This window comes from Lipophrys pholis (assembly GCF_963383615.2).
Source record: "Lipophrys pholis genome assembly, chromosome: 7".
NCBI lineage: Eukaryota > Metazoa > Chordata > Actinopteri > Blenniiformes > Blenniidae > Lipophrys > Lipophrys pholis.
Window position 1 is genome coordinate 28,518,972 of NC_137638.1, and position 25,014 is coordinate 28,543,985.

The following is a 25,014-nucleotide window of genomic DNA, read 5'->3' on the forward strand; positions in this document are numbered from 1 at the left end:
AATTACAGCACGGTGCCTGAAATATGAACAATATGTTGCTCATTATAGACAGGCATGTGTAAAGACGTGCTGACGCTCTATAGACTTGTTTACTGAACTAGTTACACCTACTTGGCATTCTTTCTCGTTGTCCAACTATTCCTGTCATGTTCTTTGCAACTTGCTAAAATACCTCCCCTCAAATATTTTACTGAAAGATATTTTTCTCATGTGTTTCGCCAGGTTGAATCAGTTTGTGTTGCTTCTTCTATGTCAAACACAACGTGCCCTGCAGCTTCATTCGTCCCTCCCACTAATAAACCCAGTGACCCTCAGTGAACAATCCATTCCTCTGTGTGTGTGTGTGTTTGTGTGTTTGTGTGTCTGTGTGTGTGTGTATGTGTGCGTGCGTGCGTGCGTGTGTGTGTGTGTGTGTGTGTGTGTGTGTGTGTGTGTGTGTGTGTGTGTGTGTGTGTGTGTGTGTGTGTGTGTGTGTGTGTGTGTGTGTGTGGGGAGAAAAATCATTAGAGTGCCTCTGCATTTGTTGCTGCTGTGTGGATTTGCTGGAGCTTTTCTACCTCCGTGTGCACATTGAACAGGAAGAGGGAAAGTGGGAGATAAAGCGATGTGGTGCTTGAAGAGAGAGAGAGGAGGGGGGGGGGGGGGGGGGGGGGGGGGGGGGGGGGTGGGTGCAGAGTGTGTCAGATCAGATGACCTTGATGCCATTAGACTGTAGGACAATGTGGGCTGGGGATGGGGGGGGTTGCATGGAGGTGAATAGGGGCAGTGGTGGAGGGAGGAGGAGTCAGCTGACAGAAGGAGGTGGGAGGAGGGGGAAAACGACCCTCATGTCATGACCGTTAAAAGTCATGTGTGTTTGTTGGTGACAGCTAGTAAAAACTCATTTGCGAAGAATTAATAATGAAAGCAGAAGCACCCCCCCCCCCCCCCCCTTGAGATTTTTCATGTGTTTCATAGACACTGACCTCCCCACGACCGATGTGCTGGTGGAATTTGTTTCTATGTCAGGACTTTGTTGAGAAGAATAGATGAGGATGACTCAGGCTTAGTCATATGTGAGCCGATCCAACACACACTGCTGAGGACAGAGTTTTGTTGTCAGTCATCCCTCCTACAACCAAGACCTTTCCTGCATGCTGCTGAGAAACAGTGAGCAAAAGAGAGAGAGAGAGAGAGAGAGAGAAAGAGATGGAGGATGAGAGAGAGAAATGGAGAGAGAAAGAGAGCGACGAGGGCGTGAGGCATCTCGTTGGGATGATAATCTGACTACTCTGTGAGATGAAGTGATCGATTACGTTCGGAGTGTCTGTTGAGCCGTCGACTCGTTCCCTCATGATGCCGGGTTACAGCAGGTTTTCCGTAAGTGTGATTTCACTTTGATATTCAGATATCTGTTGTGAGCTTCAATTAATGATGCCATGTGAGGTGACCACAGCCTTCCCTACGGCCAAGTTGTGGTCACATCCTCGAGTTGAAAGAACTTGTGTTTCTGGAGGTGAATTTAGGACAGCCCTGTGGAGATGTCCTGAAAGGCAGCATTGTGTGATTTACTTTTATTGCACCGGAACATCTTAAAGCCACAGCGATGTGTTTCTGTCGGCCGTTTGCTTTCTTTAGTTTTTGCCAAACATTTATGTCATCAGAAATTCTGAGTTTCTGTGAAATGACGCCTGTTTCATGTCAATGGGTATGAGTCATCAAAGAGTACATTTGTTTGAATCAGTATCTAAATGTTTTACTCGCCTCCATAAAGTAACTTGTACTTCTTCATACGTGTATGTCGCTGGAGTTGCGATTGAGGCTTCTACCTCATGTACATGACACACTCAGAGTTCACGCTTTTACCACGTGAGTGTGTCTTCTCGTCGCCTTCTGAAACCTTAAGAAAAGTAAAACCTGTTATCGAATAAAACTGAGAGATCTACTGCTGCTTGTTGGCTTGCCAGAATCTTCATTAACCCAACGACCTCAACTGTAAATACTGAAGTGTCAGAAAGCCGGTATGCTTGTCGGAGTTGAGCTAACTTCTGAAAAGAGTGCCCTGAGGGAGAGGAAAGGAAAGTCCTGTTGTGATTGGCTGGTCTTTCTAAATGAGGATCTGTGTGTGGAGAGCGTGCGATTCAGGGGTTAAGCCAAGTCCCGAGCGAGAAAACGCTGTGTCACTGCAGCCGGGGGAGTGAGCGAAGCACCAGCCGCTCGGGTGGATGAAAGAGTGCGTTTCCGAGTGTCCGTTGGTGTGTGTGGTGGTGGCGATAGTGGAGAGTGGGCACGTGTGCGCGATGACACATGTGCCCACTCTCCACACAGCGGTGGAGGCAAGCGTCCTGGTGGGAGACACTGGCGATGACGACGGTGACGAGGCAGCTACGTCATCGCCACATGTGTTTCCTACCTCTCTTGCTCAATGCGCGCTCTCTCTCTCTCCCTCGCTCATTGGCACTCCCTGGTCATGTGACCTAATGCTCTACTTCTTCTCTCCTTCCCTTAGACAGCTTCGGCTGCGCTGTTTCTCTTTGGGATTGACGCTCATCTGTGTGTGTGTGTGTGTGTATATATATTCGAATATGTGCGGCAACAGCGAACGAGACAGTGAACAATTTACAGGGCCGGAGAGCGAGAGCGTCAGAAAGTGTTGGAACCGTCAAGCAATACGCTGTGCTAGACGGAGAAAAGACTCAGAAAAACAAAACAGAGACAAATCGAGGGAGGACGCAGGGCTGGATTGAAAAAAGAAAATGAGAGATCAAGAAAGACCACGAGGAACAGAGAAAGACAAATTAAGTGAAGCAGGGAGAGGTTTCGGAAGTTAATCCAGCCATAGAGCGGGGTATAGCCGACTCATGCTTAGTAATGTAAGAGAGTAATACTACGCAGGAGCTGACAGCGATCTGCATGGGGGAGAACGCCATGTTTTCTTCCCCCCTCCTTCTCCGTCTCCTCTCAGTTAAATCTGCTCCAAAACTCCAGCGACGTAGCAGAGGAGAGAGGACCACAAGGCCGGTCAGCCAGCAAGTGGGCGAGAGGAAACATCCAGCGGCGATGACGCCGTTGATAGCCACGATGGCAGAGGCGCCAAGGCAGAGCAATGGTGAGGAGAGGGCAGCCCGAGCAGGTTGCGTCGTAGGCTCGCGGAGATGAGGGCACGGAAACGTTGCGTCCTTGTGAAGGGAAATAGGTTGATTACGCTGGATGCTGTTCCACAACAATCGGACCAGCCTCTTGTTCATTCCTCTCCGTCATCGTCTTCCCTCCCAGCGCAGTCAGTCACATGAATCGAGTAACTCTTTCCCTTCAGGATTTCCCTCCGTTTGTGTTCCCTCTCCTCCAGCTTCTTCATCCAAGCTCCCGTCGTCGTCGTCCTGTTTCGCTGGCTTGTTGATGTCAAAGTGTCATTTTTCCGTTTCTTCTCCATTAAGCTTCGAGCATAACGTTCTTCCCTTCTTTTAACTGCATTTCGTTGAATGAGTTGCTGCAGAGTGACCCTCATCCTCGCACTCTGGATGTTGAGAGAAGCTCCAACGAGACTTCCAGCCAGCCGGCTACCTCTCATTTTCACTGTCTTGTGCCGCCGTCAAGAGAATCTATTATCAGCCGCAAGTGTAAAACCGATCTTTTTGTGTCGAGGCGGAATAGGAAACCGATATGAACGCGGATGAGAGGGAAGACAGACACTGAAGAACCATTATCGGTGGCTTCTCCTTTGGGCGAGGGCTGCTGACTTCAATCTGTTTGCTTCAAGATTGGAGCAAAAGCGTTGCAAAGGATTCCGTCTGGAGAAGGCATAAACAAGCAATGTAATGTCGCTTTTCGTTGCTCGTTATTCCTAATGGTGCCATTGCGAGGTTGTGTTCGCTTCGCAGCCGCTGTTTCGCTTGGTCACAAAACTGCCAATATTGGGATTTTGTGGATAAACAAATCAGACGCAGACACATAGCCTAATATGTACTGTCATCTCGGCAGTGTTGAAGGGCGTGGAGTAAGACAGAGAGAGGTTTTCTCATTGGTAAGAGCTCTGCTGCGCTGTTTCCTAGGCTTCTGCTGCTAGCGACTATCCCCCACTGCTCTCTCTGTTTCTGCTCACTGCACACTCCATTCCATCGTACGTGCCCGCTGTGGCTCAGATAATGGCCTCTCGCTCTGCACACACTGAAGGGAGAGAGAGAGAGAGAGAGAGAGAGAGAGAGAGAGAGAGAGAGAGAGAGAGAGAGAGAGAGAGAGAGAGAGAGAGACGAGAGAGAGAGAGAGAGGAGATGGAGGGAGAGGCTGCACGAGAGGGAGGGGAATGAAGGGAGGGAGGGAAGGCGAGGGAGAGGGGAAGGTGGGGGCTGTGAAGAGAAGCCGACTGCATGTGTAGTCAAGAGAAAGAAAGAGGATATTGAAAAAGGGAAGGGAGGAGCAGACAGAGATAATGAGAGAGGAAAAAGAAGAGAACAGAAAGCGTCAGCCGTAAGAAGAGGCAAGAGAATGAGAAACGTGTGCGCTGCGTCGGGGGGAGGTGTGCGGCGTGCGTGCGGCTGGCTGTGTATGCGTGTGTGACTGCATGTATGTGCATTTCGCCGTTTGCTCTGTCTGTGCACCGCACAGGCTGGAAGAGATAAAAGAGGAATACAACCCCAACAGGCCGGCATTGCTTGTGGACTGCTGTACCGGCAAGCAAGTCTCATGCTCCTCTCTGTCGCCTCTTCTGCTCTCTGCTCTTCGACCGGCAGCTCTGTCTGGACGTCTAAGACGGCGTAAGTACTCGCCGCGGTCGGCAGCGCTCCGAGCCGGCTTCATATTGTCAGGGTCTCTGCTTCATGTCGCTGCTCGGCGCGGCAGCGAGGGAAGGGGTAGAGGAGGAGGAGGAGGAGGAGGAGGAGGAGGAGGGAGGATGGGGTGGTGTTGTGTATCTGGGATTTAGGTTCAGCTGTCTACTCACAAGCTGCACTTAAGCCCCCCACCGCCGCCGCCACGGCCACTACTACCCTCACATGCTTTGTCTCCTCCCTCCAGCTTCTTCTTCTTCTTTTTTCTTTTTTTTTTTGTGCAGTGTCAGGGTTAAAAAGGCACTTGGTTTCGGCTTATCTCGTTTAAAGGGCTCAGTGTCTGGTCTGCCAGGTTCTGCAGGATCCCATCCGGTTAGGTGTGTTCATGTTTGTGGATATACTGTGTGTGTGTGTGTGGGTGTGTGTGAGTGAAGCTTGGACAAAGGTGTCTGTATTTGTGTGTGTGTGAAATAACAGTGCTACAGTTAGTGAAAAGAAAAAGACAATTAACTCTGTCATGGTGTAAATGTCTCTCAAACCACATGGTCCAGGCTATCTGAGTGAAGCGCTGCAGGTGTCAGCGCTGCGTTTCCCTCCCGGACCGGTGTGTGAACTCACAAATGGTGGATAAGAGCACAGATTAAACAGGCATTCAAACAGATCCCATTTTCCGGAGGTGGACGGTTTGTTTTCTGCACCTCCAAAGCTCAACCAAGTCCACTTTGGTTCAAATCTTGATCTCTCGGTGCTTTAAAACACGTGACATTTATCGGCATCTGCGCGCGTAACCGTGAGAAAGGATGAATCGCGAGCGTCGCTGTGTACTGACAGTACGTGAGAGTGGGATGTTTGGTTGTGCAGTGTTGCAGTTGCTCTTGTTTCAAAATACTGCAGTTCTCATAACTGCCGCAAACAGCTACTACCCCCCCCCCCCCCCCCCCCCCCCTTCCTCTTTCCCGTCTGATGCCACTGATGATAGCACAGACATGAGACCTCTCACGTATTGCATGCCGGCTGTTCACTGCCGCCGCCCCCCTCCCTGCACCTCCAACCCCAATACCGCCACCTCTCACCAATAGTGCCGACACCCCCTGGGACCCCCGCCAGACACACAGCGCAGAAGGTGGATTCAAAAGACCCGAGCATACTGCCTGTCCAGTAATTAGCAACTTCAAAGGCTCATTTCAATGGTATTCAAATGATGGGGAAGCTGGACGTCAGGTTCGCTTCTGCTGTCGTGCTCTGACGGTAACACAAACAGAAGCCATCTTCTTTCTTTCAATCTGGATGGAGATGATAGAGAACTGGGTGGCTCTTATCTTTCTGAATTCAGAAATTCTCCAAATTGTTGTTGGCGCGTGAGAGGTTCGGCTGTTTTGAGGTTAGTTTGTGTAGAAACAGTGTCTTTTTTCCTTTTGCATTTTGTGTGTGTGTGTGTGAGTGTGTGTGTGTGTGTGTGTGTGAGAGCTATTTTCATTCCTAACCAGAATGTTCATGCATTGAAGTTTAATTCTAAAACTTACGTAACACTCATTTAGCCTTGACTGTAGTAAATAAATAGAGGAGTGTGAGATTAATGCTGTGTCTTGAGATAACTCGGCAAATATACATGGACCCTGTCATTGTTTTTCCTTTATAGGAGCCATTGAGTGTGTAACAAAACACTGTTCAGCCACAACAAGAACTCTGTCAATGATTTCTGAACCTGCCCTTGAATTATTTTAGTTTGCTCTTTAGCCTCGTTCAATTATAACCTCAGAAGAGACAATCATGGGCTGAATACTGCTTTAAAGTTACCCTTTAGTACACAAGGAAAAAAAAAAGAACGGCATTAGATTTAACAATTTCTTTATTTTGTTTTACATTTGGATTTGATATTTATACAATTCTGTTTAAAAGCTACTCTCCGGATGCCTCAAGTAGATCAAAATAAGCTCTTTCAAAGTGTAATCGGAGACAGGATCATGTGACGTGTTAGCAGGTTTCAGTTGAGTAAAGATTGCGTGTACCTGTCCCAATTCTGACCAAGAGAGGAAGTGAGATAAGGGCCACAACCGATCAGCTTCTGATCAACACGAGTTCCTCAAAAGGCCTTTAAAATCTGCTGAAATAACAAAAGAGCTCAACACGTCTCTGTCACTGGTTTACTTCTACTAACTAAACATTTACTACTTTTACATCTGCTGTGCTGTACAGTGTGATTCATGAAATGGAAACAAGAAGTTCCTCAAGTTCCTCAGCACAGAACAGAACAGGAAGAAATTATTTGCCAGATTGTTTGTTTGGGTTTTTTTTTTTTTTACCCACACATTTTACTTACCTAAACTGGAAAAAAAGGAAAAAAGCATTTGAGTTTGAGACTTTTGAGATTACTGTTCTCATAAGAGCACATCTGTACGTAGAGAGCAACTCATTGCCCCTGCTGGAGTTCTGGTTTGTCAGTAGTTGAGTTTAAAGGCTCAACATTGCATGGAAGATAATGCAGTGCAGTCTATTTGTTCATTAACAGTTGTTTTTTTTCAATAGTTTCACAAAACTGTGCAAAGAATCCAACATCTCAGACAGCTCAAAGAAAGGCCTGTGTAGTATGACCAAGATCTCATATCTACTTCTCTATTTAGGTCGGTTTATGTGCAGGTCACGATGTAGAGCTTTTACTATACATGTAGTGTTTTTTACCGTTTACAAGCTGAATTATATGTTAAACATGTAATATTTAATCACATCTGATTATTTCTCAAATTTTATTGGTTTCTGTGCAAAATTGCAACAGTCAAAGTTTTCTTCTTTTATCTGTGTGTTTTTTCTGCAGACCAAAGGTCTTTTGCTCTTGTTGGGTTTGCTTCCTATGTACTCCTCGTGCACACAGATTTTCCTCATACAGTTTGGCCTCATTATTGATGAGAAAGAAGTTCATAGTATTTGTCTTCATCATGGAGAGCGGACTATTGCATAGTTTTCAAAGTATGTCTGTATAACTGCGGTAGGGACGGGTTTCTTTTGTCTGGCCTGGTTGGAGTCTTGTAGCTGTTTGTAATCACCTCATGTCCTCAAGTTCATCCTTCTCCTTATTTCTAGTACTTATAAAAGGTTTCTGCTGCCAAATGACAAACTGTAATGCCATAGAGTGTGAATTATGACACATCGTGAATGATAATCGCAATATGAAACAATTATTCCATAATGCTTCAATAAAGTCAACCCTCAGGAGTTGTTCCTGGAGCTTTCTTGATCTTCACACACTCAAAGAAATCCTGTCAGGTTGAGGCGTTTTTACTACTTAGTAGAGGTCATGCAGGTCAAGTCACACCCGATCTGCCCAGACATTAGCATTATATAAAATCTTTCTCCATTTAAGTGTTCAATTTATCACCTGGCAGCATCTTTCACAGAAAAGTAACTGTAATGTTTAAACCCCAAGTTAAGTGTAGTTTTCTTGGGTTTTCATAAATGACAACAAAGGATAGTTGCATTTCAGCATCAATGATAGATATGATAGAATTCTAATTAAAAACTGTAAATCCGTTCCACACTGTAAGTGCAATACTTATTTGGTAGGTTCTTTGTTAAATCCACGATTATTAAAATCGTTATCCCATGAGGTCTAAAAGTGAAATGTTGAAGGGATTACTAAATTGAAAAAGTTCACCAACTCAACTGATTGAGGTTTTTATCTGTGCACAGAAAATGCAGAAAACGGTGAAATGGAGGCGTGAGTGACTCCCCTCCTTAGATTGTTTTAAGAAAGGATAAAATAAAATTTGGATTAGTACACTTATTTGCTTTATTTGCATTATTGAAACAATGTACTTCAATGTATATACATTGAGTTACATACTACCCTCCTCTTTAGATCCTCTCTTATGCAGCTACTCATTTTAGTTTATGGTGATTACTGTATTATTTTGTTTTTGTTTGGGGAAACTCAAGAAATGAAAAAAACCCCAAGTTATGTCAGTAAGATAAAAAAAATTTCAATAAGAGCTGACTTTTGTAAAGATGTTGCATTTATTTCAATTTTGTTCGGGGAACTCAGATTCTCAAACATTTACTTAGTTTCACTCACTTACTAAAAAAGTTTTATCCTCTTGACTTTCCTCTTCCACTCAGACTCAGTGATGCAGTAGAATGTACCTTTAGCCAAAGAGTTCATGAAAATAGACTTACATTTTATTTTCCTCATTCATCTGTGTGTATTTCATGCTGCAGGCTGACCCACTTTAACTCCATCCACCTGTTTTGCATAGCCCAACGGACCAGGGTTCATGATAAACTACAGTGAATATGTGTCATATGACCAGTGAAACACTTGCATGTACTGAAATAACGCAGCAAACTATTGGAATTATTAATGTTGGTATTTTTTTTCCAGAGTTATTGATCTGACCCTGCAGCATAATACAGTATGAATGAGGGGAGGGATTGAGACTCCAGAAAAGTAAATGTTATGGGATCTTGCATTGATTATTACTCTGTCAAGTTTGAATAAAAGAGAATGATACAAATTCATTTAATCCCAAATAACGATAAAACATATATGGGTCAACTTCAGAAAATGATCATTCTCACTGTAGAACTGCATACCTGTATTTATTGGCTTTTTGCAATCTCATAAACATTCGTCCGTTTTTGTCTTTCAGACTGTTCACAAAGTCACTTCAGTGGATGGCCCCAGAAGTGGAGGCCAGATGGAAATTGGGTCACATGACCGCCTCCAGGAAGGCGTGCTGAGCCTGGAACTGGCCAATGGGGGGAATCGTTACCCTACTGAAGATGATGCTTCTATGGAAACAGATCAGCAGAGAGCAGGAAAGGTGCCCCCGAGGCAAGGCTGGGTGTCAGGGCACGGCAAAGTCAGTGGCACCCAACAACAGCAATCGAGTTGGAGCGGCAATGGAGCAGCCCCAAGTGAACCTGTCCACCATGCAAACGTGGAGGATGCCCATAATTTGGTTGCTTTTTCTGCTATAGCTGGCTCCTTGCCCCCTCCTTCCTCCTCCTCCTGCCGACTCGTGCAGCCTAACACAGCTCAGCTATATGAGAAGTTTACCCAGGAGACGGGTGGTGGTGGATCTCATGCCAGACTCTCTGCGGGGGCCCTTGAGGGAAGCTGCCAACCTCCGGAAGACCTTAACACCCTGCAGACAGCACTGAGCCAAGCCAAACATGGACACAAGCCCCCTAACTGCAACTGTGATGGGCCCGACTGTCCAGACTACCTTGAGTGGCTGGAAAAGAAAATTAAGTTAGCAACTAATGAGGATCAAAGCTCCCGCAAAACGCTTGATGTATCCCCAAATGCACAGCCTCACCTTCAGCAACCTCATTTCAATCCTCAGCCCTACCAACCGATGAATGGTGGACACAAAATTGCCACTTTGTGCTCTCATCAGCAACAGGTTGCTCAAGGCCTTCGCCCAGACCAAGTGCCCTGCTCTAAACCCCCGATTCCTTGCTCCCCCCAGGTGCTCTCCATAGCCAAGGAAAAGAACATCAGTCTTCAGACGGCCATCGCCATAGATGCCCTGACCCAGTTATCCAGTACCAGTCCACAAGCTCCTGGTCCACCGGGTCATATACTTAACAAAAGCAACTTTCACCACCACCAACATGCCCAGAACACCACATTGCAGCCTCTTAATGGCACTGGCTTGATCCCGTCCTCTCATGGCATGCACTCATCCTCCTCACGCTCCCAGTCCGTCCCCCCAGGACTACATAACAGCCAGCAACACCCCTCAGCATTATGTGACCACCATAGGCCTCAGTCACAGGGCCATCCACCCAATGCTAACCCTCTCCCATCCTCTACCTCTCCCTTCCCAGGTCAGGGAAAACCTCCAGGCTTTAGCCCTAATCCCCAGCAGTGGCAGCAAGGCTCAGGCAGAAGCTCTGATCCAAGGAATCCATGGATGTGTATAAAGTCTGAGTCTCAGTCTAAATTTGCCACTGCCCCTCAGAGCAGTTCAGATCCCATGTCAGAGCTCAAACAGTTGCTTGGCAACACCAGTGGCAAGTTCAGCAACGCGCCTTTCAAGCTTCCAGTTGCACAGCAGCATAGCTCAAACCAGAATGGCGGCGTCCAGAGCCAGGACAACCCGGCTTTGGCCAGGATAAAACAAGAGTCAGATGCAGGTGAGCACTACCATCTTACTGCCTCTATGGGACATTATGGCATGGCTAATGGTCAGCAGCAGGGGCAGCACTACCCTGGTACCCCCCTTTCTCCTGGCCAAGCAGCCATCAGCCACTCCACTCAGGCAGCTCTGCAACAGCACCTTCACTACAAGAGGAACCTCTTCTCTAACCACTCCTCTGGTTTTGGAGCTCCAGGCTCGCGTGCACCTCTTGCTTGTCAAAACTTGAAAAAATGGTGGCCACAGATGGAGGCAGAGGGCTTGTCACATCTGGTCATCAAACAGGAACCCAAGGAACCCAAGAAGAAAAAAAGCAGCCAGGGATCTCCTGTCATCAAAGCTATGAGTGGGATGCTTGTAGGCCCTCCCCTCCCCAAACCCAAACAGATAATCATCAAGAAGACCAAGCAGAAAGCCTCCTTGCCAACCTTCCTGCCTCAAACTCAGATCTCCGTTCAAAAACCACCAGTTCACGTGATGGACAGAACCTCTGCCCTGAACAGCCTACAAGCAGGTTCTTTCCCTTCTTTACCCTCTCATAGTAACTCCACTCAGGCTGCTGCTGCAGGCCTCTCAGCCCCAGCCCAATCTCAGGTATTCATTCCCAATCCCTCAATGACTTCCTGTTCCATTGCTTCTATTTCAACATCAAAAACTCCGGCTGTCATCAGTCCTCTTCCCCAATCTTTGACTCCTGCCACCCACGTTATGCCAGAAGCAGTGCGCAGCCTGGCCTCAAGTAACACCAGCACCAGCACACCCGTGACCTCCACATCTCCATCCAGCACCTCAAAATTACAGAGTCTGATTAATATTGACCCCAAGTATGAAGAACTGATTCGTCAATTTGAGGCTGAATTCGGAGACTCTGTCCCAAATGCATCTGCCAATCAGCCCACGGAGAAAACTGCTCCTGGCCTTAAGCCAGGCTGTCAACCCTTGAGCAGCCCTCAGGACCTCAGACCCACATCATCTGCTTCCCAGTCAGTTCCTGTAGTTGCTAATTTCACACCTCACTCAGATGACCATGAGATGGAAGTGAATAAGAACGAGTCCGGGACCCAAAGTCAGAACACCTTACAACAGGAATCTACAGAAAGCCCTCTCGAGAAACACCAGGAGAGGCCCTTTAATGTACCTCTGCATCAGGGGGTACTTCAGGACAAGCAGCATCTCCAGCCCAGACCATCAGAGGACACATTTAGCATGCCCTGCTCTCCTCTGCCTAAACGCATGAAGATCGAAGCCTCGGGTGATATAGCAGTACTGTCCACGACATGCTACTCAGAAGAGGACACGCCAACAAAGGACAATCTGCCCTCCTCTCCATCTCTCAGAGGGTTTCTAGAGTCTCCTTTACGCTACCTGGACACCCCCACTAAGAGTTTGCTGGACACTCCTTCTAAAGATCTACAGGCTGAGTTCCCTACCTGTACCTGTGTAGGTGAGTCTGGGCATCAGTGCCAACCTATATTTGTGTGTTTGCAGGTTGTCCATTCAGACACCACTGACAAAGAATTCACACTGCTTCAAACATTACACTTTAATCTCTGAGGGGAGAAAATTCAGCAAAGACAGAAAAAAACTTTCCAAAATCATGAATGATGCAGTTTTGTGGATTAAACGCTGCTTCACCAGACCGATTCAGCCACACAGATTCACAGTTTACTTTCCAATTCCTCCCTTCTCCGGGCTCCCGTCTAGTTGCTGGTCGAGTGCGTCTGAAAATGTGTTTGTTGCCAGGATGCAGCCACGGCTATCCCGACTGTGACAGTGTGAGGGCAGTCTGAAGGCAGCAGGCACGGACAATAGCAGCAGTGGCAGAAGGAGCCTTTTGTGTCGGTTTGGGTCTGGCAGGCAAGCAGAACACAATCTTTGTCAAACAGAAAGGGGTCAGTCCCAGAGTTTGGGCAGCACCATGTTTAGATTATTTATTTGCAGCACAGTGGGTGGTCCTACAATAAAAAAGTGTGAAATAATTGATGAAATGATAATAAATTTCCCTGAACAACTAGATAAAGTGGATTTGGCCTTGGTTACGACACTGTTGTAGTATATACTGTCTCTCCTTATGAAGCCTTGAAATAATGATGAGTAAATTAGGATTGTTCTGCTGTCCATTAACTATGTCCAATAACCAAATAATAGAAGATTGATTTTCTTGAAAGCTTTTAGGAAATTACATCAATTTTCTTGCAGTTAGTGGTTATCAATCGTAGATTTACGAAGCATTAAGATCGTCTGTACGGACCCAAGATACTGTGAGAGAAGTGTCTCAAAGAGGGTCAGCAGCTCGAGAGAAAAGCTTGCTAAGCCTGCCAGACATTAAGCCTTTATTGCAAAACTTGGCTACTTAGTAGATTATCAACCCTGCACTGGAAAGAGCTGTCTACTAACACAAAGTACTACAGTACTCATGCATAATGTACACACAAGTGTTTAGTACACTTCCTGCTATGAGCCACAGCTCAGTGCCTCCTTGAATCCGACAGAGTTGTCACCTCACATCACCTCTGAACCAAAGTCACATAAACTCCTTACCTAAAATGGTCAGCTGATTTGGTTGATCATTTACCTTTTAGCACATTCAGCTCTTCATGTTATCCAGAGTTTGTTTTGCAGCACAGATAATACTACCCCAGTTAAATTTCAGTTCAAATCAAAGTCCATTGGGGACCCTTCAATTTAATACGTCACGCTTCCTGCTGCACGATGTCCCATACAAACATGAGCACTGGAGTCAGAGAATGCGGGTTACAACCATAGGCATGTGTTAGCTAGTGGTCAGAGGCATTCTCACACAACAACATAAACACAGACACACCCTTTACTCGCTCTCAACACTTCCACACGCTGAATCACTCATGGAGACCTGAGATGGCATCGACGTCACCGAGTGTCTGGGAGCAGGCCGCGCCCCGCTGTCACAGTCTGCTCAGGATTTGTGTGTTCATGTGTGTGAACTGCATGTTGGAATCAGCTGAGCCTGAATGATGACTCAGTTCTAGCGAGGAAAATAGTCATTTTGGCTTTCACAAAAATCTGGAACAAGTGGGACGTTATCAGTGGCAAAGTCAACCTTTACTCTTCACTCTTCTCAGGTTTCTAGTATCCAACAGAGACACTCAGTTCAAAGAAACTCTCATTAGTTTGAGGAGGCCTAGAGACCTCTGGGAAAGGGTATCCAGCATTATTGAGTTAAGTAGGACCTCTATACCAGTGGAGATCTGTGAATCACTGCTCATAATGTTAATACAAATGAACAGCCTCCATTTATTCAACTTAAAGCCTTAAGGTAACAAACCTGCTGGAGCCAGATGACTTATGAACAGGTTTTATGGGAAGAATATTTATTTTTAACCCTGAAGCTGTGTCTCTGGTCAAATATCAGAAAGTCAAAGAGAGTTGCTTTTAACACATAAAGTCCTGTCTTGTTGGGGAGTCAATCTTTTTACAGGGCACATTTATTTTTCTTCTCTCAAAACCAGTTTCAATCAAGATTTGAACTTTGGTCGATAGTTTCAGAGTCCAGATTACTGTCCACCGCGCCTTGAGCCCACATTAAATACTGTTTTTAACACGGGAAGAACAGATTTTAGGAGACATTTTTACCAAAAAAAAGGTAAAATAGTGTTATCTTTAGCTGCTGTCTTCCTGTGTTGGGTGATATTTCTTTGAAGAAATGCAAGAGTGTAAAGTTATGCAAAGTTTAAAAGTGATTTGTGTAACTGGTGAAGCTTTCTCACTCTGTTGTTTTTTATTTTTTCCAAGAACAAATCCTAGAGAAAGATGAAGGGCCGTACTACAATCACCTGGGAGCCGGACCTACGGTGGCCTCCGTCCGAAGCCTGATGGAGACGAGGTGTGACATTTCTCTCCTCTCATCTTTTCTTCTACTTTCTTTGCAGTTTCCTCCGCCTCCTCTTTTCTCTCTACCTTCTCTACCCCTCCTCACAATGTGTCCCCAGGGAATCTATGACCCAGAATCCACTAGGACGAGCAGGAAATATAAGCATCATCAGCATAGCGAGCAGAGCGAGAAGTGCTGGAGTAGCAGCAGATGACAGCTGAGGAAGAAGGAAGGAAGACAGACATCCAATTACAGAGGGAGAATAAAAGGAGGATAAAAGAAGAAAATGAATTACCTGCAAATAATGTCCATGCAGATTTTAATCAAATTGATGTCAAGAAGTCAAATGACGAATCATTGTTGTTGCTTTGCCTGCAGTGCATCAGCTTGAACCTCAAAAATGGCGATGCTATTGGGTTATCTCACTAAAGAATCAGTTTTTAACCCAAAGTTTGTTGAATACGTGTGCAAGCACACTATATACTCTTTGTTGTAATAAGACTTATTAACACTACCTGAAAGTGCACTGAAGCACACATGTGCCTGCTTTTCACCATGTGGCTGTGCTTGAATGAGCCTGGGGAGTCATTAGTTATTGGAGAGCTCCGGGTGTGAGCGAGGGGGGATGTTTGGCCACTTTTTGTTGTTTTGAGAGATGACGCAAGATGTTAAGACCCTATAGTCCCAAGCTGACCTTTGACCCACCTCTGACCTGAGCAGGCCACCCCCGTGGTGACTGAGCCCATCCCCCCCTGCCACTTTCTCATCCACCTCAGGGTGATTCCCATTCAGCGGGAGCTCCTTGCGTCCGCTGTCACGCCAAATCTACTCAGGGCTGAAGTTTTCACAATGGCAGGTAACTAGCGAGCGGCGGGATCAGATACAAGCCGTGAGCAGACATCTGACAAATCCTGATGACCGAGCCGTGCCCCAGCTAAACCTCTGACCCCTCCCTCCTTCCCCTGCACCGACCAGCACACACCATTAAGACAGGGACAAACACAAATGCACAAAAACAAATAGAATTGTGTGTGTGCAAGAAAGCTAATGCCTTCAAGTGTCACAAACACCAGCGTGGAAATGCCTCCACGAGAAAGTCCCGCGGCTCCCAATCTGCACTGTCTGCTTTAATCTGCCATGCTCGTGTGAATCTCAGCAGAGTTGTGTAAAATATAAATTCCTCCCCAGCTCTTGTTGATGAGCTTTCTCATTTTGACATGCTGCTTGTCTCTCTCGGACTCCTGTTAGTACAAAAGAGTTGGCATGAAATTCAATTATTCAGTCATGACAAAATTAATCGATCAACATCAAAACCGGCTCATTTCACCTCCAGTCGCAGCACCAGCGGGGCTGAGTCGTTGATGTTTTATAGTGGTCATGGGTTCTGTAGTTTCTGTGATGTGGTACATGAGTCTGAAAGCATGTGTTTAATCAGAGCCGCCACATTCATTCAAAGTGAAGTAACATTTTGGCATTTCCCCTTTGTCTTTCAGACAGTCTGAGTAGATAAACAGCGTGTGGTTTGGCTGACATGCTGCCGGTCGACACGCAGCTGTCGACTTTGTCCTGAGTTCAAGTTTAACTTTTAAGAGAACATGTGAGGCCGTGAAAAACTGTTGTCAGCTTTTGTCTGTCCCAGTTTGTACTTCTGAGGTTGGCTGTGCCCCCCTTAGTGCGCTGACACGCAGGAAAACACTGCAGAGGGTGTTTGAATGCAGACAGTCAGACAGCAGAGCTGAAGTCAGTCAAGCAACAAACATCAAGGGACACAAGCAGAGGTGGAGAAAGTTCATGCAAAATTCACTTTGAAGACCTGAGTGTCATGTAACCTGCAGAGTACATTTACATTTCTGTACCTAATGCTTGCAAAACAAATGTTTTGGTCACTAACTATAATAAACACCCAGCGAACCTTTGGCCTCATAGTCAACAAAGAAGGATTTATGTTTGAACGTTTTAACCTCCCAGACATGGACATTAAAGAATTGTTTACTGAAGTGAAATGTCAGGCATTGTGCATTTTGTAGAAGGAGATCACTTCTTTCAAGAAGAAAAATGTGAAGCACCGTTAGTTCAGCAATTCCAAACGTTTTGCATTTTGGGTGTCTGTTTACACGACAACGATGCGCCGAGCAATGGAGGAAAACGCAACTTTTGGGAAAAAACGGCTGCTATGCATGCGCACCAGGGCCATAGATAGTTGATGGACAACAACAACAACAATGGCTTCCTCCAGATTAACAATCCAACTTCATCGTGTGTCCATGTGAGTGTCTGTGTACTCCTGTTGTATCCTCTTGACCGGGTCATTCTTGAAAATGAGAACCAGTTCTCAACTAACTTACTTGGTAAAATATATAAATAAATAAATAAATAAATAAATAAATAAATACATAAATAAATAAATAAATAAATAAATAAATAAATAAATAAATAAATAAATAAATAAATAAATAAATAAAGGACATCACTTTCGAAACCATGGCATATAAACATGAAACCTTGCTGAACGTTGTTTTGTAAACGTGTCCTGAGCTGAAATCTAATTTATGGCTCGGCCTTCACCTGGCCCCGTGAAAGAAAAGAATTGCTCCTTCCTGCCTGAGGTGGAAGAAAAAGGTTGAAAGTAGAAACATGTTTGTGTGAACGTGTTGCTGTTGTGGGTCTGCTCTTCAGTCAGTGTTATCTGGTTCACCATCAGCCATGTGGCTACCGCTTTCCCCCCGTCACAGACGTTCCATGTAATGGGGGCCTTTTCTCTTTGGTATACTTATTTTTTTAGTCTGTGTCATCTAGTTACTTCATTAACATTAGTAAAATGTCATTAAATAAAATATACGATTAACACACAGAAGAATACAATGTTGTATGCATGCAGAGCACCCAATGTGAAAAGTCAGTAGTGACTGTTGCAATGACTTACTGTTATAAATCTTCTATAAACAGAAAAATGAGTCTTGATTTTGCCAATATAAACATGCAATGCTGCATTTCAGATAGAAAGTAAGCGGGTGTAATGGTATGCTTACTTTAGTGTGGTAATGAAGTATTTTATTACTTTCTCTCTCCGTATAGACGTTAAATGAACAAATTCTCCCCTGTCTGTGTAGGTATGGAGAGAAAGGCGACGCCGTCCGGATTGAGAAGGTTGTGTACACAGGCAAAGAGGGAAAGAGCTCACATGGATGTCCTATTGCTAAGTGGGTAAGTAGTGTTCGCCACATAGCTAATGTTTTAAAGACTTTCAAACTAACTGCAAATGGATGACTTTATCCACGCCATCCAAAAGTTCATCAGACCGTTAATTGAAAGTTCGGCCCACAGTTCATCAGTGTGTGAAAGTGAAAGGACAGAAAAGTGTGGAGAAGTTGTTTGTGTGTTTTTGTCCCACCTGACAACTGTCACAGCAGGCTGGAGGCAGATTTATGCCACGTGTGTGTGTGTGTGTGTGTGTGTGTGTGTGTGTGTGTGTGTGTGTGTGTGTGTGTGTGTGTGTTTTTAACTTTATTTGTGGGGTCTCCAACCTGTACAACCACCGCAGTTGTTGGCAGTAATCTATTGTTTAAAAGTATTGTGTCGGGGTTGAGGTTTTAATTAGGTCCGTGATAGGGTTAGCTTTAAATCATCATATACCAGGTTAGAGTAAAAAGCTGGCGATGGCATCATTTCAAGGGTGGGTCCTCACAAGTACTGCTATGTAAATGTGTGTGTGTGTGTGTGTAATGAGGAGTCCTGAGGAGCCACACAGGGGAGTTTGTCATCCACACTGAGCAAACCAGTAGGAGGTCTCTCTCTGTAACAACTGCCAGACCTCCTGTCCTGTGACAGTCCTGACACATCCTGCTAATGACTTTATGGATTCAAAACAACCGTCCCACTGAGGGAGGGGGGGGGGGACTGTGGTCCGGGGCCCCTCCTGCAGGCAGGGACAGTGTAGAGGGCACATTTTTGTATATCATCTAGTAAAATATGTACACAGAATAAATATTCTGCCTGGTTCGTGTTTATTGTGAGGAAAATATTAGATGTACACAGATTGTCTTGATCAGGAGTGTCAAACACGTTTTAGTTCAGGGGCCACATGCAGCCCAATTTCATTTTGAGTGGGCCAGACCAGTAAAATAGTGCCATAATAACCTTGGAATTTAAACTTTAAAGTTGATTTCCTTGTTGTGGTGCAGAGGATATGTGATGAAAAAGGCAATATTTTCACACAAAAAACAAACAGTGATATGTCCCAAAAACTTCTACTGCTGTTGCATCATGCATGTTTTTACAACCTCACCCTGATAGCATGGCTTTGAGCCAGAGGTAGCTATCTTTCATGCAAATATCTCAGCTTGGGTCTCGGTCTTGTGTTGTGTCCACTCCTCTTAAGGAATTTGTTTGAAAAATCTACATGGTCTTTGAATTTTTACCATTTACTTTGTGGTTTGGCCGGATTGGAGCCTCCTGCGGACCAGTGTTGGCCCATTTGCTTTATGTTTGACACAATTGGTCTCGATCAATTAATTGCATCATTAGAATAGACTTGTCTTTGGTCAGTTATGCACTTCATGTTCCTATTAAATTATATACGATTGCATGATACAGCGTAACCGCTAATCTTACACCCAAAATGCTTTTCTGCGTCAGACATCTGCTGGACAAAGGTAGTAACTACAAAACTCAACACCAGGGTCTGCAGCGTGCCGTCTGAACTTAGTCACTCTGCATTGGATTTTTTAAATTGAAATGCAAATAAGATCTAAAGTCACGTTAATCTTCTTTTTTCCCGTCAGGTGATCCGTCGCGGCAGCGAAAAGGAGAAGCTGCTGTGTCTGGTGCGTCATCGTGCAGGCCACCACTGTGCCAACGCCGTCATCATCATCCTCATCATGGCCTGGGAAGGAGTCCCCAGGCCGCTGGCTGACAAGCTGTACCGCGAGCTCAGTAACACCCTCCCCAAATATGGCAACTCCACCAGCCGACGCTGCGGCCTCAATGATGAGTGAGTAGCTGACGGGGAGTTTTCGACACAGATTTTGTGTGGATGTCTCATGTTTTAGACAAGAGACGAGATGGAATCGTTAAGAAGGTGCTTCAAAAATATCTTAACTCGTCAGTTTAAAAAAGGCCACAAGTGTGCTAAAAATGGCTTTGCAAGAAAGGGTCACATGCCTTTCTATATGTGTGCGAAGGACATGTGGAATGGGATGTAAAGCTCAACTTTCCAATGGGTCGTTTGGCTCTAGAAGAGGAAGAAGTCATACATTCATGTTCCAGATGTGTGCACACTTTTCAGCTGGAAACTACACACATAATTAGCCTCAGATGAATATTAAAACAGTCCTGTTGGTGGTGGTTTGGATTTAAGAACCTGGAAAAAGACGTTAACTGTGTACAGTTGAGCTCACTGACCCAGTATTGCACATTCATATATTTTAAATATATGAATGTGAATATATAAGCTGAGATTTTTCTGTGTACCTACATACTGTAGAGCTCATCCTTTTGGAATGACACTGAGTTTGCTCGCTGTCTCCCCCTGCAGTCGTACTTGTGCCTGCCAAGGCAAGGATCCTGAAAGTTGTGGTGCTTCCTTCTCCTTTGGCTGCTCCTGGAGTATGTACTTTAATGGCTGCAAGTACGCCCGAAGCAAAATGCCACGCAAGTTCAGGCTCCAAGGAGATCACCCTGAAGAGGTATTTATCATGTATAAGCTTTCTGTTTCACAGCATTATATGAAACATGTTAGGTTGTAGTGGCTGTGGTCATTTAGTAGAGCTGGTTGCCTTCTAATCCCAAGAATGTAGTTAGATCCTCCATTTCACCCTGAAGCATCCTTGAGAAAAAGACTGAACCCCAAGTTACATCCATTTTTGTGTGAGCACTTTGCATGGCACCAAAGGGCGAATGTGACTGCTGAAGCATAAAATGTTCAACGTAACTGAAAGTCTATTTAGAAAATTAACAAATTCTGTGTTTCTACTTTTTCTTAATTGTGATTTATATTTTTGTTTTCCAGGAGGATAGAATCAAGGACAACTTCCAGAATCTGGCAACTGAGGTTGCTCCATTGTACAAGCGGTTGGCTCCACAGGCCTACAGCAACCAGGTTTGTTGTGTTTACACAGTTGTAACTTCATACCACTGACTTTATTGGCCTTCCTGAAGTCACACACAGGGAGTAGTGCAAACTGACTCAGAGACCGAAGATCTCATGTAACCATGATGACTTGTTTGGTCGCACACATCGGAATGAATCACATTGGATTCGTGTGGACTGACGGAACTCAGTGCTGTAGTATATCAAATGCATGAAGAGAATATCAAAGTTCCAATAGTTGTGAATTTCTTCTACTTCAGTGTCAGTCAGAGTCCAAAGCTCCGGAGTGCAGGCTGGGCTTGAAGGAAGGCCGTCCATTTTCTGGAGTCACTGCATGCATGGACTTCTGCGCCCATGCTCATAAGGACCAACACAACCTCTACAATGGCTGCACAGTGGTAAGAACACTCCTTGTTCTTTGTTTGTTTTTGTTGGGGAATAAAAATATGTTGCTGTTTCAAGTAAATAGACCAAATTCTATTTAACCTCGTCCTCCCTCCTCCCCCGTTAGGTTTGTACTTTAACTAAAGAGGACAACCGCGCGGTGGGCGAGATCCCCGAGGACGAGCAGCTCCATGTGTTGCCTCTTTACACCGTACCCCTGACTGATGAGTTTGGCAGTGAGGAGGCTCAGCGCCTCAAAATGAAGACAGGAGCCATCCAGGTGCTTCAGGCTTTCCGTCGTGAGGTACGCAGGCTTCCCGAACCGGCCAAGTCCTGCCGACAGCGCCGACTGGAGGCCAAGAAGGCTGCCTCGGAAAAGAAGAAAAATAAACTCATACAGCAGTCAGGGGAGACGCCGGAGAAAACGGAGGTCAAGATGGAAGTCCGTATCACCAATTCCCCTCAACTCCAAGGCAATAAAGGTTAGTTGATGTTTTGGTGTCACTCAGTCCAGCTATTGTTGAATTAGACAGCCAACAATAAAAAAAAAAAATAAAAAAAGATGATTTGAAAAATCTATTGAAAAAGATGATATTTGATACAATTTTGTTTGTAATCACTTTTTCTTTGTTTCAAACAACCAGCAATTGTAAAACAAGAAGTGAAGCCCAACATCAAGAAAGAGCTCTTCAATGGATCAATGGACGGATACCCTGTGCAGGCAGCAGACCCTCTAAATACCTTGTACCCACAACCTGCCTACTATGCAAGGGGAGGCCTCCCCCCAACTGGCCAGCCCTCTGCACCCGACGCAGTCAATGGTTACCATCCCAGTCTGCCTGCTATGCCCTATGGCTACTACAGCTACCCACCCAATGGACTTTTCCGCCCAAAACTGAGGACCTACGAAGGTCGAAATGCGTCTTTGGCCAAACCGGGAGGCAAGACTGTCCAGGTTGATACAAAGCCTGACATTCAGGGTCTTCAGGCCAAACTGGCTCAGTCATGTTCCAGCCATCCAGAGCAAACCCTCCAACCAAACCTCAGCGCTTACGGCCAGCCGGCAGACTACAGCCAGTCCCGTCCTTCATCTGTCTCCTCTGAGTCCTCCAACAGAGGAACTCCTCTCATCAAGCAGGAACCGATGGATGTGCCAGTCTATGAAGGTGCTTTGCCCAACCATCCTGGTGCTAATCCAATGAGAACCACACCCCAGCCTGCAGCCTGGCCTGGCCACAGGCCAAACGGAAGCATTACTCCAACCTCCTGGGATGGGCATCTAAACCATAAACAAAGTAATGAATCCCCATCAGTGACCCCTGACAAGCAGCAGTTACACCAGCATTCTCAGCAGCGGCAACAACCGTCTCCTTACCCACAGCAATGGACTTCCTACCCCGGCTCAAATACGCCGATGGCTTCCCCTGCCCCTTCACCATCAATCCAGGTACCTCTTTCTCCATGTCCGTCCCCTCACCTAGGCACAGCACTTCAGGCTAACATGCACCAGGGTTCAGCACGGCCTCTCACCCCGCGGCCAAGTACCCCTCACTCACTTACTCCACAGCCAGGCACCATTGGTCCAGGCACCCCAAGGCACTGGGTCAGTCCTGCTCCTAGTCCACAACCAAATGCATGGGCCATGGGGCCTGCAGCATATAACCCTGATTTGAAGCACAGCAATCCTTCAGGAGCCTTCCCAGACAAGATGTGGTCTAAAACCGGGGAGAGTCGGTGTTCAACCCCGCTGGGGCTCCAAGAGAAAGCTTGGAAGTCTTGTGGAGGATCAGTGGCAGGCAGCACGCCTTCCCCTTCCCCTGAGGGCCGCCTCTTCCCTGACGCCCTGCAGCAGTCAGGTCAGGCGTGCTACGATCCCAGCCGAGCTGAGAGTGATGTTGAGAGCACCACACATGACGACAACGAGGTGTGGTCCGACAGCGAGCACAACTTTCTGGATCCCCATATCGGTGGTGTGGCGGTAGCACCAACCCATGGCTCCATCCTGATCGAATGTGCCCGACGGGAATTGCATGCTACAACGCCACTTAAAAAGCCGGATCGCTCGCACCCCACACGCATCTCCCTGGTCTTCTACCAGCACAAGAACCTCAACCAGCCCATGCATGGCCTGGCTCTATGGGAGGCCAAAATGAAGCTGCTGGCAGAGCGAGCGCTGCAGAGGCAGCAGGAAGCAGCTCTCCTTGGCCTCTCCCAGGAAGACATCAAGGCACTCGGGAAGAAACGCAAGTGGGGGGCGACGGTGGCAGGTGCTAGTCCAGGACCTGGACAATCTAAAGACAAGGAGGGGCCAGTGACGCGGTTTTCCCCCTCGTTCTGCACCACCTCCATGGTTACTGTGTCTCCCTATGCCTTCACCCGCCTCACTGGGCCCTACAGCCACTTTGTCTGAGGCCCGACGGACACAAAGAGACTGATTACTACAGAGTGATGTGGCAGAGTGCTGGAGAGGGCAAAGAGCAGGATGAATGTCTCTCAGCCGTCCCGCAGTATGGCATCTCTCCATCCTGCCCCCTCCACAGTCCATATGGAGGAGGGGACATTTTTATTGTTTTTTTACCTCATGTCAGGCAGTGGTTTGGACTTCAGACACGCTGCCTGTGGTGCTCTTCCTCTCTCTTCCCTGGAGAGGAACTCCATTGCTTTTTCTTGTTTATTGAATTTTAATGATTCTAATTATTGCTATTATTATCAATATTATTATGATTGCTATGGTTACTGTCAATGTTGTTATTACAGGTATTATTATAATGAAGACTTGTTTTTTTTATTATTGCTGTTTTCATTAATGTTATTATTAATGAGGTAATTGTTTTGGGTTATATATTTTTTTAATCAATCAGTCTGAGTCTGACTGCCTCAGACAATTGCTTTTTCCATGTTTGGAAATTGTGTGCCCTCGTTTCTGTTTTTTAATTTTTTTATTTTGTCCTTCTCAATCTTGAAGCTGTACTCTGAGGAGGAGCCATCGTCTGTTTCAAAGGACAGCAAATCAATATGGCAGCTATCAGAAAAAGGAAAAAAAAATCTACTTCTTTATCGGCAATTGAAAAATATCTTAACTTTAAGCTGGCTTCAGTTATAGCTATCATCACTGGGGATTCATTGGGAAATCAGGAACATTTTGTTCAATTCTTACATAATTTGCATAAAAGACACCAAAACCAGCTATCAATGTAGTTGTATGTGAAAATTACCGGTTGTATTGCACTAACACAATTTCCCACAGCTTTTTTATGTTTCTAAGTGAGAAATGTTTCCAAATCGAGGGCAATGACCCAGCTCTAAATTAATATCTACTAACATGATGCTTTTGCATTATGGTTGCATTATGGTATAAACAAATAAATGACAAAATATATCTGCAGTTGCTGCTGGCCTTTCCTACAGGTGATGTGCTCCTCTTTTTTACCCCTCGAGCTTTTGACTGGTGCTCAGCTTCTGACTCGGATCGATTTTCATTCCACAACTCCTCATAGCATTCGATGCTGTATTTAGGTGCTCTTGACTCAAATTTGGCTCACTTAGTATTTGGAAATCAATATTTGTTTGCTTTGTCTAAGGTGGGGAACCGGAATTATGTGTTCTTTTGTTTATTCTGGGAGACAGAAAACATGCTGTGCAAAGGAAAACTGTTGTGAATTAATCTTACAGATACTTTCCTTTGCTCCGTATGTGTGCTTATTTTCTGAGGTTTTGGTATCTGGAACTCCGGTGTCACCAAGGCGAGTGATACTGTCTGCAATTGCCATTTAACCCACATGTGCTCAACCACGCTGTATCTTCCTGCAA

At 45.6% G+C, this 25,014-nt stretch overlaps 1 protein-coding gene across 2 annotated transcripts; it reads left to right on the top strand.

Annotated features, from left to right (window-relative positions):
* Window positions 1–1,320: 1,320 nt before the first annotated feature.
* Window positions 1,321–24,560, top strand: tet3 (tet methylcytosine dioxygenase 3). 2 transcript variants are annotated; one of them, XM_080467805.1, is made up of 10 exons: window positions 1,321–1,359; window positions 9,386–12,326; window positions 14,654–14,744; window positions 17,843–17,936; window positions 19,514–19,722; window positions 20,266–20,416; window positions 20,740–20,829; window positions 21,081–21,218; window positions 21,332–21,686; window positions 21,849–24,560. In XM_080467805.1, exons 1-10 carry the CDS (start codon window positions 1,333–1,335, stop codon window positions 23,612–23,614), a joined length of 5,862 nt encoding a protein of 1,953 aa, XP_080323931.1. In that variant the 5' UTR covers window positions 1,321–1,332; the 3' UTR covers window positions 23,615–24,560. The 2 variants fall into 2 exon arrangements, with proteins under 2 accessions (XP_080323931.1, XP_080323932.1); XM_080467806.1 differs by lacking the exon at window positions 1,321–1,359 and adding an exon at window positions 4,375–4,733.
* The last annotated feature ends 454 nt before the right edge of the window (window positions 24,561–25,014 follow it).

What these genes read in the sequence shown, in the direction of transcription:
- tet3 (XM_080467805.1), top strand. Translation starts at nt 1,333, where the DNA reads ATGATGCCGGGTTACAGCAGGTTTTCC. An exon ending in CGGGTTACAGCAGGTTTTCC is followed by an intron (nt 1,360 to 9,385) that starts GTAAGTGTGATT and finishes TTTGTCTTTCAG; the next exon opens with ACTGTTCACAAAGTCACTTC. An exon ending in TCTACAATGGCTGCACAGTG is followed by an intron (nt 21,219 to 21,331) that starts GTAAGAACACTC and finishes CTCCCCCGTTAG; the next exon opens with GTTTGTACTTTAACTAAAGA.